This window comes from Petaurus breviceps, unplaced genomic scaffold (assembly GCF_028583685.1).
Source record: "Petaurus breviceps papuanus isolate PSGF00001 unplaced genomic scaffold, PetGlider_PUasm1.0 37, whole genome shotgun sequence".
In the NCBI taxonomy this organism is placed as follows: domain Eukaryota; kingdom Metazoa; phylum Chordata; class Mammalia; order Diprotodontia; family Petauridae; genus Petaurus; species Petaurus breviceps.
This window is the reverse complement of record NW_027186296.1, coordinates 16,456,211-16,474,388: the sequence shown is the minus strand read 5'-3', so window position 1 is coordinate 16,474,388 and position 18,178 is coordinate 16,456,211. Positions and strand designations below refer to the sequence as shown.

Genomic DNA, 18,178 nt, shown 5'->3' with positions numbered 1-18,178 from the left:
GAAGGAAGGAAGGAAGGAAGGAAGGAAGGAAGGAAGGAAAGAAGGAAGGAAGGAAAGAAGGAAGGAAGGAAGAAATTGAGTTTATTGATTACCTGGGATCTCCCTTGTGCATACTCTTTCTGTTCCCTACTAGCACAGATTATTGAAAGTTGTCTTGTTGGGGTGGCTAGGTGGCACAGTGAGTAGAGTACCAGCCCTGGAGTCAGGAGTACCTGAGTTCAAATCCAGCCTCAGACACTTAACACTTACTAGCCATGGGACCTTGGGCAAGTCACTTAACCCCAATTGCCTTGCCTTCTTCCCTTCAAAAAAAAAGTTGTACCCATAATTTTGGGAGGTAGTATGATTCTGAAGCTGTGTGGAAACTCGCACTTCTGTACAGATAATCACTTCTTGTGTAACTTGGTGTCTTAGAGAGTTGCCTAGGGCACTGAAGGGCTGCCTAGGGCTTAAGGTCACATAGCCAGTATGTCAAAAGCAGAACTTGAGCTCAGGTCTTCTTGACTCTGAGAGCATCCCTTTATCCATCTTGCCAAATTGCCTGTCTGGTTTCATGGGGTCACAGTGCCTACTATGTGTCAGGTACTGTGCTAAGGGGTTGTGTGTGTGTGTATGTGTGTGTGTTTACAAATATCATCTCATTTGATACTCAAGATTACCCTGAAAGGTGCTGTTATTATCCTTTTTTTTTTTTTTTTGGCCTTTTGGAGGGTTACACGGCTAGTTTTTTTGTGTGGGTGTTAAGTATCTGAGGCCGGAACCAAACTCGGGTCCTCCTGACTCTGGGGCTGGTGCTTTTACTCACTGCACCACCTAGCTGCCCCTATTATCCTTCTTTTACAGTAGAGGAAACTGAGACAAAAAGAGTTTAAATGATATGTCTGGGATGACACAGCTAATAAGTATTTGAGCCTAGATTTGAACTCAGGTCTTCCTGACTCCAAGATTTATATCTCAGACTTCAGGTTTCAGATATGTAGATACCAAGACTTGAAAAACAAGACCATGCCTGATGGGCTGCCTGGCTGTGTCCATCTTTAGTTTGTAATTTAAAGCATAAATATTGTTTGGAATCATTTATGAGCCACTGAAAGTTCTGATTTTCTTTTAGATGGGTCTTAGCAGATTCCAGGGATTAGATCCTTTGGGGGGTTGTTTCCTCACCTGTAAAATCTCTATATCTATGATCCTATAATTGGAACTTGCAGGTTGCAGATTTAACTTTGAATTCCACAAATGGAAGAAATTGAGGAATTTGTAGTAACTGTGAAAGATCCCCATGGTGTTAAAGTGTTGATTTGTAGGAATTTTAACTGGCTTTGCTATTCTTTTAACTTATTTGGAGAAGGAAAGGAGTGTTATGTTTTTTATACTTCCACTGATCAAGAACCTACCAGGTATTCACCAGCTGTGTTCATTCATGCAGAGGCCATTTTCTGCCCCTGGATAGATATGGGGGCTCAGAGCTTAAGTCACTTATCTATATATGGCAGAATTATGAACAGAACTCACATTTCCAAGATTGAAAATCTGTACTTGGAGATTCAGTCTAAGAAAGTGATCTGCCCTGAAGAGAACTCAGCTGATGATTAGTACTAAGATATTGATAAATAAGAATCCCAACAATTGTGAACTATGTCTTCCCCTCCACAGTAAATTCAAGTAAGTTAAAGGAATATATAACTTAAATAAAATTTCCCTAAAAATGAGCATTTTGTCTCAGTGAATACTCTTCCTAGTCATAGTTAACAAATTCTTCAACTTATTACTAGTATATCATGCAAATGGCATATTGTAAATATGAACAATAAAAAGCTTAATAAAATAGCTTTCTCAATTATTCCCAATAGAGTAAGCATTGGGGCATTTCTCCATTGGATGAATGTGTTCAACTCAACTAATTTCTCAGTTGAAAAAAAACAGAACTGTAATTTCGTTAGCACATATCTTTTACTCAGTACTCCAGTATATCAGCAAACTTTACAATGTGGAATATTTTGAATTTTCTCATTCTTTTGGTTCAGTGAAAAGCTCTCTGGACTAGGAGTTAGGAGACTTGTGTTATAGTTTTGACTTTGATACTAACTCAATGTAGGTCTTTCTCAAGACACTTAACCTTTCTAGGCTCTAATTTTCTCATCTGTTAAATGGGGAAACGATACTATCCTAACAGCCTGTCAGGGTTGTTGAGAGAATTGAAAGAGATTCTGTATATTAAAAAAAAACCCTCTGGAAGGCCTAAAGCAGTGAAGTAACAAAAGGGGCATCATTGTTTTAATGGAGGGAAGGCTGGTCATGGAATTGGTTTTATTATCTGACTACACTGCTTCTGTGTCCGAGTAATAAAAACTAGAGGCTTGTTCTTTTGTAATTTTTGTCATTCTTTGCCTATATTTCTCAGAGAGCAAAGCAACACCAAGTTTCTCTCAATTCTCTTGAGAATCAAAAGAGGAACTGTGGCCATTTTCCTTTAAAATAGGATAAAGGGAGCCATAGCCAGGAAGATGTTCAGTAGACCTCAAGATTCTGGGCCAGAGTAGGTTTTTAGATGACTCAGGTCTCAAAGACAAAACCTCAAAAAGTTTTGTCACTACCACTTCAAACCAGTTATTTCCTAGTACTTTGAATTAATTTGTTTGTTCACACTCTATTACCATAAATGATGGCTCAGAACCTTCCATAAATGCATTTTAAATTGTTTAGCTTTAGGGAACTATTATTTATTTACCAAGAGTTTTACCCATGCATTAAAGACACTCAGGAGGTAAGAATCCAAATTGTATGGGATAAAAGGTTTTCTATACCTTTTCTGAATAGTTAAGTGAGTACTTCACACAGTCCATAATGATTTTCCCAAGAAGGGTAATCATAATGAAGAATCAATAAAAGAAGACAGGTAAAATAATTATTTGATTTTATTTAGTGCATGCTGTGATTGCTAGATCTAAAGGAAATAACTTTCTATCTTGCTAGGTATCATTAGGGCAAAGATAAATATCTAAGTTCCAAAAGATGATATTTTCCATTTATCAAATATAATTTTTGTCTTAAATCATAGGTTGAGTCCAAAAAGAAAAAAAGTTTTGAGATTTGACAATCACTTCTGTGAAAATTTTATAACACCCCTGAGAGAAAGGGAGAGTATGATTTAAAACCTAGAAATGGGGATACTGAGGCAGAAAAATTAAACAGATTTCCTTGATCTAATAAAAGACAGTGATTGAATGAAAGTCTCTCACTACTGCAATCTGTCTTACACACAGATGTCAGAGTAATTTCCTTAAGGGTAGATGTGACCATGTGACTACCCTATTCAACTCCAGTGGCTTCCATTTGCCTTTAGATAAAATGTAAACTCCTCTGTTTAGTTTTTTAAGTCCTTAACATCTTGACCCAGACCTATCTTTCCATCATCAGTGGATATCACTCCCCCTCCAGCATTCTGTGATCTAGCCAAATGGTCTTTTCTTTGTCACTTACAAATGATACTCCATCTCCAGTTTCTGGGTCTTTGTTCTGGCCTTTCTGTATTCCTAGAATGATTTCCCTTTTTACCTTTCTTGAAGACTCTTTTCCTTTAAGATGTAGCTTTAGCACCATCTTCTGCAAAGAACATTTCCTGAGCCTCCCAACTGCTAGTACCTTCCCTTCTACACCACTTTGTATTTAATTACCTTGTATATACATATTTATTAACTTTATGTACACACAGACATATATAAAATATATCTATATCTATATGCACTTGTCTCCACCATTTGAATGTAATCTCAGTGTAGGTCTTGTATCATTTGTATTGGTGTTCCCAGAGCTTGATGCAATGTTCAATATATAATAAATGATTAATAAATGCTTGTTGACTGATTTATAAGAAAATTGTTTGATTTTGCTGATATCCAATTCTGTCACTATAGTTTAATTACCAAATTTCTATGTTCAGAATGACTTTGGAATAATTAAAATATTTGTAAAGTACAATAGGGAAGAATAAAAAGGATTGAGGAAGATGTTTCACTCTGTTTTAAAGTTAGAAAGGCCTTTTGCATTGCCTTGAGCTCAATAGACGCGTAGTGAATTTGTATTGAACTGAATTGATCAGAATTTATTATTTTTTATCAGGGTCTACTTTTTTCTTTTTTTTTCTTTTTATTTATTTTTACAAGCATTTATTATCTTTTCCTCTAGTTGGTACTTAATAAATGTTTATTGAATTGAAGGATAAAAAAGGAAAGAAAAACTCTTGAAGCAAATATGCAGACAAATCCCACATTAGCCATGCCCAAAAACATACGTCTCTTTCTGTATTTTAAACCATCGCTTCGCAGTAGGAGGAGGCAGCATGCTTCATCTTCAGTCCTCTAGACTTGAAGTTAACATTGTGTTGTTCAGAGTGATAAGAATTGATTTAAGAGTATAATGCTTCTAGAGCCAGCTCTTCCACTAATTACCAATGTGACCATGGGAGCTTAATCCCTCTGAGCCTTAGAGTCCTCGTTTGTAAAATGAGAATAAGGTTAAACTTAATGAGTCCTAGGGTCTCCTCCAAGTCTAACATTTGATGATGCTCTAATGAATCTTTGTGGAAACTCCCTGCTCTTTCCACTTTGCTGTGCAGTGACCGATGACTAATAGGAGGTCCATATTACATTCCTCTCTTTCTAAAGGCTCTATTACTGCAACGAGTTCCTTAAGGGCCTACCTTGGAAAATTACTCGGAAGCTCTAACTGGCACTAGTACAGCTCTTTGTAAGTGGATCTCGCTTAAATTCAAATTTTGGCTATATCATGTAATTTAGTTGTGCTTTCTAGTCTTCCCTGGCTTTGGGGGGCATTTATAATATTGACATAAATTCATGTTTTATTGGATTCCAGATTATGCCTTTTTTTCCAGCCATCCCCAATCCAAGTAAAATGTTTCTAGATTTGAACTCTAGGGCACTTGAGGAAAGTATATTTACCAAAATAAGAGTATGTAACCCTTTGCTCCTACCAAATTTAAAAATGTAAAGGCCCTGAGTTATGTGTTCAGTGTTTGTCAGCCTGTCTGTATACTTCTTATATGTCCAGATCAATCTTACATGTCTTAGATTGTAAAATAGTACAGGGCAGATTACATAAACTAAACTCACTTTATGCCATATGACAGTAAGTGCTTAATAAATGCCGATTGATGGCAGTGATTGAGACCGACAATGAATTTAACAGGATGGATGACAATCTTGTATAGGCCAAAGGATGAGAAAGGAAGTGGGGTCTCCTATTTAGTTAGATATGATTGAATCCCCTAACCTGGCATCTGGGCTCCCCAGTATATATAATTGTACTGCTTAGAAATCACTGGAAATCCACATTAGTGGAAAATAATTTTCATTCTGTTACAACTAAGAACTTAAAGATATAACCAATCCACGAAACCACCCTTTTATATCATTTTGTTTCCTGTTGACTACCTTACTAATATTAATGCTTTAATTTGAATATGTTTCATAACTTTTGAAGTACTCACATTCAATTTTTTTTTCAAAATGTTCACTAGAATGACATTTTGCTTTTCTGGATATGATTTACATTTTATAATGCGGTATGTTGCTTTAGTGTAAGAGACAACGTGATGTAGTGAAAACCTATTTTCAGGATCAAGAAGGTTCAGGTCCCATCTCTGATTCATCCTGGTTATATGACTCAGAACAAGTCATTTAACCCCTCAGTGGTCTCAGAGAAACCCCTAGAAATATCTATTACAGCATAGTTGTTACTCTGCAAACATTAAAAAAAAAGTGTCCTCAAGAGAGCTCCCTACACTTATGGAACTGGGATGAAAATAATAATAGCTAACATTTGTATATACTTTAGTATTTACAAAGCACTTCATATATACTATTTCATTTGAGTCTCACAAAAACTTCAGGAAGTAGGTACTATTATTATCCCCATTTTATAGATGAGAAAGCTGAAGTTGAGAATGAGTAAGCATCTTGTTCATTATCCTACATCTAAAGTGAATCTGAGGAAGACTTCTAGCTCAGGTCTTCTTGGCTTCACATCTATCCCTCTATACACTACAACCAATGGTGTCAAACTTAGAAATGGAGCCACTAAATGTTATGTAAGGATCCCTGTGGCAGCACATTGACTTAGAAAACCACATATTAACATCATCTATGTCCTATTGTATTTTTATTTATTGTATTATTTTATTATATTTTATTTTGTTGAATATTTCCCAATTTTACTTTAATCAGATTCAGGTCCCAGTTGGCTGTTGTTGAACACATATATTATATTATACCTTGTTACCTCCTGCTAAAATTCTATACTATATAAAAAGTATAAGCTGTATTCAGGAAATTACTATAACAAATGCTTCTTTTTATTATAATTTTACTTGAAAGGGTAACTGAAATGGTGATCATTTTATGGCTAATGTTTCATGATGAACCCTAGCAGTAGGGAATTGTGTTTTAATAGATGACCTTTAGGGTAGTTAGGTGGGTAAGTGGCTAGAATGCCAGGCCTGGAGTCAGTAAGACTCCTTTTCCTGAGTTCAAATCCAGCCTCAGATATGTATTTGCTATGTGACCCCAAGTTTCTTAACCCTGTTTGCCTCAGTTTTTTCATCTGTGAAATGAGCTGGAAAAGGAATGGCAAATCTTTACCAAGAAAACCCCAAATGGAGTATGAAGAGTCAGACACAAGTGAAAATGACTGAACAAGAACAAAAGAAGACCATTATCACTGGTAGCATAACTTAGTGCCTTATATGGAATGTATGTATGTATGTATGTATGTATGTATGTATGCCCAGAGAGAATATTTGCTGAATGAATGAATGAACACTGAGAAGAAAATTTAGCAGGTAGGTATTAGAAGTTCTATTTTCATTAGTGATTCAAAAGACAGGTAGAGAAAAGGCTCACTGAGGACAGTCCCTCCAGTTTAAGCCCCTATATGGACAATTAGAATCTGAATTGCTTGATTTTTGCTTTTACCCACGGGAGGTTTCAGAACTCTCATTTCTTTCTATGCATGGGCATGCATCACTACTTTGAAAGAAAAGATAATTTTAATGAAATTAAAATCCTAGGACCACAGACTAGCCACTTAGCCACAGGAGATCATTGAAGCTAGAGACTTAAAATTTCATCTGCACTTCAAGGATTTGTGATTTTTGTTGGTATAAGGACTCCCCTAGCTAGTGGAGAGCTAACTTCTCTATCATTTAGTCTTTGAGAGTTACCATATGAAAGTAAAAAAATTCTATCACCCTGAGACAACCTAGTGATGAGCATCTTATAAAGTAAGTTAGGTCATGCCTGGGAAACACCATGCCGCTAACAAGAACTTTCCCAGTTGACTGTTCACTGGCCTATCCTTCAAGAATCAAAGGTCATCTCTACACTACCCTGTGGTATTGGAGTGAGGTTTTAGTAACTGAGACACTTAGAATAATCTAATTTATGTCCTAATCTTGTAAAAATTTCCAGATATAGCAGTTATAATGATCACTTTTTCCAAAATTACAGTTGACTAAGTCCTCTCTGTCATTTAGGTGGTAAAGGGCACTATTGTGAAATGAGTTGTGAATTTAGCAGAGGATTCTGATGATGAGAGGCAACATGGTGTGCTACATAGAGTGCTAATTGGCAAGTCAAGACAGACCTTGGTTCAAGTCCTACCTTTTACATATAACAGACGTGATCTTGGACAAGTCGTTTATTTAACTTTTCAGTGATCCAGGCAATGAGCAGCTAGGTGCAACAGTGGATACAGTACTGGGCCTGGAATCAGGCAGATTCATCTTCTGGAGTTCACATACAGCTTCAGAGGCTTACTAGCCATATGATTCTGTGCAAGTCACTTAACCCCGTTTGCCTCAGTTTCCCCCTCCATAAAATGAGTTGGAGAAGGAAATGGCAAATCACTCCAGTATATTTGCCAAGGAAACCCGAAATGGAGTCACAAAGTGTCAGACGCAACTGAAAAAGGATAGAAGGTGCCAAATTGTATCAGTAGGGTGAATTTTCTCGTGTGGGAGGTCCCCATATAATGAAGTCACAATTCCATGCTCTGTCTCTAGACTAATGATAATAACCATAACTGAGAGGAAAGTCTCATGTAGCTCCTGTCATTCTTATGTCTTTCTACTTTCAAAGCCTTTGCCTATGAATTATCATTTGTATATAAAACCTTTGTAATTTCAACAAATTATTATATTTATTTTACGGAGAGTATCTAGCAAGTGACTTCATAATTTAAGTGCCAAAATCTGTGAAGGAAGAAGATACGTAGCTAGCTTTAGGTAGCTTAGTTTAGTAGAGAGTCACATATGGAATCAAAGGTCTTGAATTCAAATCCTACTACTTATTTCTCATGCAACCTTAGGAAAATCACTTGACCATGCCTCTCATCCCTTAAAAGAAATGTGAACTGAAAATACAATATGAGACATGTATTTTTTCAGACGTGGCCAGTGTTAATTTTGTTTTGTTTCCCTATGTACTCATTTATCACATGGGAAGGAAGAGGGTAATTCAGTAGGAAATAATAGTAATACAAGAAAAATAGAAGAGTATCAGTAAAACATTTTTCAAAGAAGCTTTGTTTCTCTCGCCTAGGGAGAAGAAAGGTAACTTAATGTCTTGGGACCTCTGTTTCCTCATCTGTAAAACAAACAGGTTGAATCAGAAAGTCTTTAAGTATCCTTCTAGGGTAAAATTTGTGCTAGTATTATCTTACTTGTCTTCACCTCTGACAAAAAAAGAAGAAAAAAAAACTAATTCTTCCAACCAAAGATTGAATAGAAAAATGAATTAAGGACTGTTGGTACGCAGTGATTTCACAAGCAGAATGAAATGCATGATAGAGACATAGGTGTCTCAGCAATACCTAAAGTGGGAGCGATGGCAACTGAGGCCACTCTAAACACTGTCCTTCATTTGGATTCCATCCCTTCCAGTGTGGTTATGTAAATGGATAGTTATAGATCTAATCATGGGGAGCTATCAAGATGACTGAGAACTAATTTTCTATCAACAGCTCCTTACCTGGAGAATCTTATCAAATGTAGCATTAACATTCGGAACACTGTGCTCCAGTCCAGTTTCCAATCATTTACATTTGCTATTCCTTTATTCAGGAAGAAAATTCAGTCATTCACTATAAGTCAAAGCTAAATACTTAGTGCCACTCATTTTTTTTAAAATTGTAAATGTATTAAAAGGAAATAACAATGTGGGCCCCAGATCTGTCAGACACAGATGCTTCCCTCTTCTTCTCTGTCATTCAGATGGAAATCTAAACAATGGTTCGTTCACTTTGAATTTTATTTTTTTTTTGGGGGGGGGAGGATTTATTTAACAATAGTTATGCTCCCTACAAACCTGCCACTGCCATGTGCAGTTTCTGGGACAGCACAATGATCAACAATGTAAGTTTTTTTCTTGGCCATTTTCATTTTTAGAGCATTGCAACTTTATTGATTTTCTTTTTTGGTCAAAATGAATGGGACATTTTGACGACAATTTCAGTGACAGAGGAGGATTTAAAAGGCCATGGGGCAGGCATGGGGGGGGGGGCGAAGCAGACCTTAAGGTGGGATTCAGTAAAGTGGGATATAGTTCCAGGTTCTTTTTTAAAAGAGGATGGCAGTCTTACTCTACTTCTGAGTGAGTACAAATTTCTCCACAATGCCTTTCACGGCTCTTTCTGCCTTACTTCCTATCTTGACTCCTCTCTTGCCTTTCTGGAAGTAGAGGTTACCACCACCACAGGTAGCAGCTAGCTACACGATAAATTTGAAATGCTCTTTAAAACACTCCTTTTAAAAAAAAAAAAAACCTCTTCCCTACTGCCCTGTGCCTGAATTTCCCTAATTTCTTTGGGTTATGAAATTGAAGGTTTTGTTTAAAATCTAATTATTATTTGAAGTGATAATGCATGAACCCATGATTAGTTAAAAAAAAAACAACAAGCTATTCAGTCACCTATCAGGTATCTAAGGGGCTGGTTAGGACTGGTGGGCTCTCATTAAGAAAGATCTGGATCAAAACAAGCTTACTCAGGAAATTAATTTCTAGTGAAAATTGAAATTAGGAGATTCAGGATAGCATGAGGGCTCTGGGTATCAGCCAGGGAGTAAAGTATCTAAATGGAAGAAGACATGCTAAAATAAGACTTTATCAAATGAACATTTTGATAAATAATGCCATTCATTCAAATCTAGATCATAGATCTATTCTAGAACTGCAGAAAGTTTAAAAGTTCACCAGGATGTTTGAATACAAGATATAATTACAACAGAAGAAGAAATTTATTTGACCTGTAGATAATTTATTACTGGATTAGAAAAAGCTCTGCCTTAGAATTCTAATAGATTTGGGAATATTAACTGTATTGGGGAAAATAATAGAATGCTGAGCCACATCTGCTGCTTCTGTGTTGAAATTTCATTGGACTACATTTAAGTCTTTATGTGCACTCAGAAACCTCAGGCAGTACTTTAAAGAGAATAACAATAAAATGTCAAATCTTCCTTTTCTCCTTAAATCTAACCAAAGTATTCATACGGATTAAATCCTTAAGGGGAACAATACTAGTTGCAAAAAACACTGTAAAACATATAAAACTATACACACATATGTATGTATGTATATGTCTATGTATGTGTGTCTATATATTTGTGTATGTATACATATGCATATAAAACTATATAGCAACATGAAAAATATGTTTTACAGTGTTTGTTTTGTAGATAAAAGTATATATAACTATATATGCATGTGTGTGCATAAATGTGTGTAGAAGAGGGAGGGAGAGACAGAACAGAGACACAGAGAAAGAAAGAAAAGAAAGGGGAAAGTGAGAAAGAAGTAGAAAGAGAGAGAGAGAGAGAGAGAGAGAGAGAGAGGGAAAGAGAGAGAGGAGAAGCTAATTTGCTTAAGTTAATACTATAGTCACATGCTAGAAATTTTTATACCTGGGGCAAGTGACAAAAAGTGGCCATGCACATGTTAATAAATGTGCCTTCATATAAACTTTAAGGACAATTTTAATCAGAGGCCAGGGGTGAAGAAACCCCAGAAAACTTACTTTGGGGGTTGACAGAAATCCTAGACACTAGACCAGAATCAGCTTCCTATTTTAACTAATTTTTCTTGATACTTAGATAGTAAGCTCAGCTGTTTCTAAATGGCTGAAAGACTACATGTTCTGTCAGCTCCATTCAGATCTGGGTTTCCTGAAACAAAGGTATTGTTGTCTCATCCTGAAATTTAATTTGCCTTAAATGTCAACAGGATAAGTTACCTTGGGGCATCAGCACGGGAGAAAGTCACTTGCCCAAGGTCACACAGGTAGTAAGTGCTAAGTGTCTGAGGCCAAATTTGAACTTAGGTCCTCTTGACTCCAGGGCTGGTGTTCTATTCACTGCACCACCTAGCAGCCCCCTAGTTCCTGTTGATAGAGCCCTGCACTTGTCAGAAGTTCCGAGTTCAAAGTTTGCCTTGGATGTTTACCATGTAATTCTAAATTCTATAGATGTGTTCACTTCTCTGTGAAAGAAAGGATTGGTCTCAAAGATCCCTTCCAGCTATAAGTTCGTGATGGTAGAAGTATAGCATTTCATTGTCTGAGTACACTTCCCTATTTATGAAATGAAGAGATTGAGCTAAATGATCTCCAAGACCCCTTTTAGTTTTTAAAGTTCTCTTATTCTATTGTACCTTGGGTACAGGAAAGAAAAATAGACTTGGTAAGGAGATTTTGATTCTAGTCCTTGACCTGCCATTGGTCATCTGGATGACCTTGGGCAAGTCACTTAAACTTCCTAATGCCTCTTGTTTTCTCATCCATAAATAATGGGTTTGGCCTAGTTAATCTCTAAGATGTCTTCAAGTGCCAAATTTCGATGACACTATAAATGCAAATGAATGAATTCTCTAGTTTGGAGTTTTTTTTTTTTTACGTGGCATGTGCTGAGCACTCGTTCATATCAGGAAACAGAGAGGACATTTTACCTAGACATTTTCAAAAGCACTATAGGATGGTAGAATCAGTTAAGTTGGAAAAAAATCATAGATTAGCTAGTCCATCCTCTTCATTTTACAAACGAGAGGGCTGAAGATCAGAGGGGCTCAATGATTTACCTAAGGCCAGATAACTAGTAAGCCTTAGAGACAAAATTCAAATCCAGGTCATTCAAACATTCTAGAAACTGAAGCCAGTACAATTTTAAGGCCATGGAAGATTGGCTGGGAATGTTTACATACCTCTCCTGAAACTTACCTTGGCAAGTTGTTCATGTATCTCGTGTAAAGTAGGTCTGTTCATTTTGGCACCACTAATGCTGCCAGTATTACGGTAGTAATCAATCTTGGGAACTGCATCCATAGTGTTGTGGCCAAAGGTTTGTAGGTAGTACGTGTTGGTATGAGAATCATAGACATGAAAACTTGCATCTGTCTTAGTAGTTTCTCCATTTTGGAGGAAGTTGTCATATAGCTCCTGATTCCCAGGCCTAAAGCTGATTCTCAATCTGTTCTGGGCTTCATCGACAAAGGATGTTTCTTCATAATGTGGAGGGTCGTGATTGCCATCAGCAGCGGTGCTGCTTTCATGGCTCTCATTAATTACATTAACTTGAAAACGATTTGGATGATTAGGGGGCGCATCCAGGAATACACTGGAAGAGCTGTTCATTGACATCTTCTGAAATGGATTTCTCTGGCTAAGCACTCCCCTTTTATGGTCGTCAAAAAATCTGTTCCTTTACCTTCTCGAAGTAAAAGATTAATGAAGTAATGCCTGGCTTTCAGTCTAGAAGAAGCTTGGTTCCTAGAAGCATTCTCTTCTCAACAGCCTCCAGAATGTCTTTCTTCTCAGTTCTATCACCAAAACCATAAAATAAGTTTCTTTCAAGTTTCAGAAATGAGTAGGGGTTAACTTAGTTAATTTAGTTTTCTTTCTAAGTACAATATCCCAGGAACCCTAGGATTCAGGATTTAAAATTCATTCTCTTTATTCAAATCTGCCTTTCCATGGAATCTAATCACCTGGGTAATTAAATCATGTAATAAACAACTGGAGACCTGCTTTGGCAGACAGAATTTCCATTGGAGTCATTAGAAGTTTGACTTGTGCTGGGAGCATTAGGTTGAGGCTAGAAAACATTTAACTCAAATAGCTGGGTATATTAATAGTTCATTACAGTACTTAAAAAAAACTTTCATAGTAATAAATCACTGAAACTTCAAAAATAATTATTCTAAAAGTACAGTTGGAAGAAAAATGATACCAGTAAATGAGAAAAACATTAAAATCAAAATATTCTTAAAGATTTGTCTTTTTAGAAGATTATTGTTAAAAATGGATGTTTCCAAGTAATTAAAGTTGTTCCAGTTATGTTTTGGTAATGCATTCAATTAGCAATTGATTGTGCTTTTAAAAATTCTTTAAAAATATAAATTAAGATTTTAAAACATTCTCAGTGTGTCACAAGTTATTACAAATCCCCAGATCCTGCACCAGATTTGAAAGCTCTTTTTTCTGTTTATTTGTTTTGCAAATGCTGTGTGGAGCCTTTATTAAAGATATGGGTGTTTGGGGAGGAAATAAATCACCAGAAATTAATAAAATGGTTATGTTATATCTATGTATAATAGCCATACTCTACAGAATGTTTCTAATGGAATATTATCCATCTTCATTATGAGGCAGAGATTTGACTTGGAGATGAAAGGAGTACATAATAATTTTCTTAGTTCCAAAGAATGAGAACAATATCTCATTAGATTCGTTCTTCAGAACATTATTTTATAATGGCCCACATTTTGGTTTTCAAAGAAACTTCTAGGAAGATGAGATTACCATATTCAAACTGATAAAAATCATCTTTTCTCTATGTATATTTATTTTAAAATCTCAACTTTGACTCTCAAGTAATTAATTCCCAGAGAAATAACTAAGTATATAATAGCAAAAGTGTGTAGTGCAAAGAAGTTGACCACCTTTAGCAGTTCTTCATATAACACTAGGGTTTTTCCACATTGTCCTAGAGGGAACTCTGGGTCGGTAGCTTCTGAATTTCCTTCCCAGCCTTAGTTGAATAAGTGCAACACAATGGTCTGATGCTAATTCATAACTGTACACTACTGTACAAGAAAGAAGTGAACTTACCACACTGGGCCAGTTTTCAAGAGAAGAGTAAACTGCCTCTACATCCCTGGGGCATAGAAGAACACTTTGTTTTCACTCATCATCCTAGACTGCTTTTTATTGTTTAGAGTCTTACTTTTCAGGGAGGACCACGTAAGGATTGGCTGGGAGTAAGATCATAAGCCCCTCCCACTCATTAGCTCCAAAGGACCTTAAATACTGTCAACCAGTGACTAGTAGTAAACCATTAATTCCTACTGAAAAGAAGTAAATGAAAATGCCTTTAATTCATAACAGGAAGTGGGTTGTGTAACCATAACTCTCCAATAAAACAAACAGGGACGCTTCAGTTGCTTGGAGGTAGATGAATGGCTTTCCATCTTCCTGAGTGAGGTTATTTCAGATGAGTGATTACAAGGTGACCTCCCTTTGTTCAGCATGTACACTAAAATGTAGGTTTCCAGAGATGATGTCTATACCTTGTAACTGAGAGAATCATGTTTTCAAGTGTTTTTGCTTTGATCAGAGTGGCTATTGGCTCTTTTCTGCACGTGAAGTGGGCAGATAGGGGATAGAAGCTGGGAACTACAGAGAACATGTCTGCCGAAAGTTTTTCAAGCAAGAATATAACAGGGCATAAATTTCCCAGTGGCATATCTAAAAGATCAAATTGTCTTCATTCAACAAAGCATTTTGTCAAATTTGTGTCACCAAAGTTAATGCATCCTGTTCTGTCAGATGGAAGCCTTCACCCACACCAGCATATGAATAATAGAATTTATGGAATGTCAAAGTTGGAAGAAAACTTAGAGATCATTTAATCCACCCCCCTTATTTTACAGATGAGGAAACTGAGGTTTAGAGTAGTCACAGAGACAATTCATGGGATAACTTAGGCCATGTTACTCCTGTGTCTGAGTCTTTTTCCTCTCCCCTCTCACTGGGCTGCTCTTTAATTAAAACAGTTCAAGGACTAATCTCAAATACATGTCATGATTGTATTGCCTCTCATTTAAATATACTGGCTCCACAGACAAGCATAAAGGGAGAGCCAAGTGTCCTGGAACTGTATATACCTAGCTGTAACTGGCTGCATGTAGTATATTCATGTGTGTGTGTGTGTGTGTGTGTGTGTGTGTGTGTGTGTGAAATCTCCCAGTCTTCCTAGGATACCTTTTTTCTTCCCATTCCCATGAATCATCTGCCTTCTCTCTCTGCTGTGTTAATATATAGTGTCCAAATAGCATAGTCTTAGTAGGGAAAAAATAAGACATATTATTTTCAGATGTTGACATTCTGCATTATGGAGTATGAGTATTTATGAAATGGATCTGAAAATTTAATATGAGCAAGGTAATAAATGTGTGATCTCATGAGTATCAGTAAGACTAAGTGGAATAATGTCTATGGCTAAAAGGATTCAGGACTTTTCCATCTGCAGAAAGAAAGAAGTCTTAGTCACCTAGCTGTGTAAGTTTCTGGGAGTTGTAGTCTCATAAAGATATTGTTTACCCTCTACTAGAGGAATAGTTATCACCAGACAGATGATGTTTTGAGTCATAGATGATATGCCAGAAATTTTTTAAACTGGGTATCAGCATGGCAATGTGGCCAGCTGGAGTTCAAAGGAGGTTTAGATTTTAGTTTGTCAGTTGGTACGTGAGTGGAGATAGTGATGAAGCAGGATGCTATGTGAACAGACCATAAAAGTGGCCAGGGTCTCCTCTTATAATAGATGGAATATGTCTGGGGCTAAGTCAAGAGACAGGTCTGTTTGCACTGAACTCTCATGCTTATTCCAGAGGGGGAAGAAAAAACAAATATAAAAATTTAGCTCTGTTCTTTAAAATTGTTTCTTTTCTGTTTAATTAACATTAATGCTAGCTAACTAACATGCTAGATCATAACTGCTCTGGCTTAAGTGCTTTAGCTTTTGTGAGAGGAAGTGAGAGAGAAGAGGGGAAGTAACTAGCAGAGAATGAGAGTGAAGAAAACAGAAAAGACCTTCCCTGTGTGGAACCACTCCTTGTCAGAGCAGAAGGAATTCTTTTTTCATTCCCTGAATGGGGGCTCCTAAGCTAAATTAATGAGAATCTTATGTATTAACATGTTTTATAAATATTCCAAAACAGAGCAAAACTGAATCAGGTGGCCACTCTTGACAGAAGGAGTAAGTAGATTTAAAAGGTGGAAAGAGATTTGATGAATTGATGAAAGCAGGTGCTTATCTCAGTGGCATACATTGCAAGTAAATTTATGCCCTGAATTGTTCTTCCTGGTAGAGTTACCAGCCATCTGATCTTGAGTAAGAAACAAAGCAAAGACATTGACCAAGGGTAAACTACACCCCCTGGTATAGCTGAAGGGAAGAGGTGTGGAAGAGCTCCATTACATAAAGATCAGGCCAACTAGGATAGCATAGATAGTTTTACTATCAAACTAACCAACTCTTACCCCATCCATACCTTGCTACATCATAAAAAGGAAAGACTCAAACATGTTTGTTAGTTGATTAATGAATGTAGCTCACATTTCTATAGTACTTCGAGACTGACAAAGCATTTTCCTTATACCAGTCCTGTGAGGTAGTAACATGTATTACCCCCATTTTGCAGGTGGGGAAACTGAGGCTCATGAAGTTTCAATGACTGACCCCTAGACACATGGTTAGTAAATTATAAAGCCTAAAGTTGTATCCACGTTTTTTTGGTTCCAAGTCCAGTGTTTTTTCCCCCAGTGTTGTCATAGTTGGAAAGAAATAGCAAGACCATTTGATCTCTCTCATTTCACAGATGAAGAAAATAAAAGAGAAAGCCACTTTCATAAAAATTAGTCAGTGAGAAAGCCAGGAAGGGAACCCAGGTCTACTGATTCCCTAGTACAATGATTTTTCCAATATTCTATACTACTCATATTTTAGAGCAAATGATTTTTGATTGGTGTGTTAAAATCAATTCATCTCAGTTATAAGCTTCTCATCTACAATTATGGAAATAGAGACTTTATCTCCAGTTAAAAGAATGTCAGGCATCAATAAGCAGAAACAGGTAAGAAGGCTTGGGGGTGGGGCTGGAAATTATACTATGCTGACCTTGAAAGGCAAGCATAGTTTAGTCCTTTTAAGGTGGTTGGTGGAAAAAAAAAAGGCAGGGGTGGGAATTGGGGGGGGAATCAGAGCAGGCAGAGGATCACAGATCTAGAGGTAAAAGAGACTCATTTAACCCAAGCTCTTTTGAGGTTCCAAGAGGCTAAATAACTTGTCCAAGGTCACACAAGTAGGTAGGCATCCTTCAGAACTGGGATCTGAACACAGGTTCTCAATTCCAGAGTCAGTGGTCATTCCGACTCCATTACATATAGGAGAAAATTTAATCCAACTTGCCCAAGGTAGTTAACTGCTTACAGGTAGTAAGCATCAGAAGAAGAATTTGAACTTAGGTGCTCTGACCCCAGATCTCAAGTTCTTTTGTTAATGACACACTGCAATCAGAAGAGATGGTTATTGATTTCTTTCTGGAGAGGAAGGCTACTATCCATGGAAGACAAGCCTAGACTAGTATGACTGATTTCTGGAGATTTATTCTTGGATCTACTTGGAATGGAGGAACTCGTATCCTGTCTTCTTTCTTGCTCTGGAAGATATTTGCCAGGCCTCCCTTCAAATTTCTTTTCTTTCTTTCCCTGACTAGGGCAACTGGTCCTTCAGTAAAGCTCTAACATTCCAGACCTAACTCTCACGGGGCTTTGGAATCTCTCCAACCTTCCAAACTTTCCTGAGGTCACTCAAATTAAAAGTAAATTCTAGTTAGTAGTAAACCTCCCCCCACATCTTAACTTACTAGGTAGACTGGACCCAACATACTTTAATTTTAGGCTTAGTAGGGGACAGGATTTCTGCCATTGGAACTCACACAGGCATAGGGACCACACTGTGAGGTATAATTTGCAGTGAAGTTTCCCCATTCTGAAAAATTAAGTCTAGAGTGTCTTCAGCATCCACTAGGCCTAAGTTTAGAAGTCACCTGAC

General features: G+C 36.9%; 1 protein-coding gene across 3 annotated transcripts in view; it reads right to left on the bottom strand.

Annotated features, from left to right (window-relative positions):
- SLC12A1 (solute carrier family 12 member 1) overlaps window positions 1–14,248 on the bottom strand; it is a 138,376-nt gene extending 124,128 nt beyond the window's left edge. For all 3 annotated transcript variants that reach the window (XM_069097987.1, XM_069097985.1, XM_069097986.1), the window contains exons 1-2: window positions 14,173–14,248; window positions 12,283–12,881 (exon numbers count right to left, since the gene is read on the bottom strand). In XM_069097987.1, the coding sequence (XP_068954088.1) occupies window positions 12,283–12,702 (420 nt within the window). In that variant the 5' untranslated portion in view covers window positions 12,703–12,881; window positions 14,173–14,248. The remainder of the gene's footprint in view (window positions 1–12,282; window positions 12,882–14,172) is intronic.
- Between the last annotated feature and the right edge of the window lie 3,930 nt (window positions 14,249–18,178).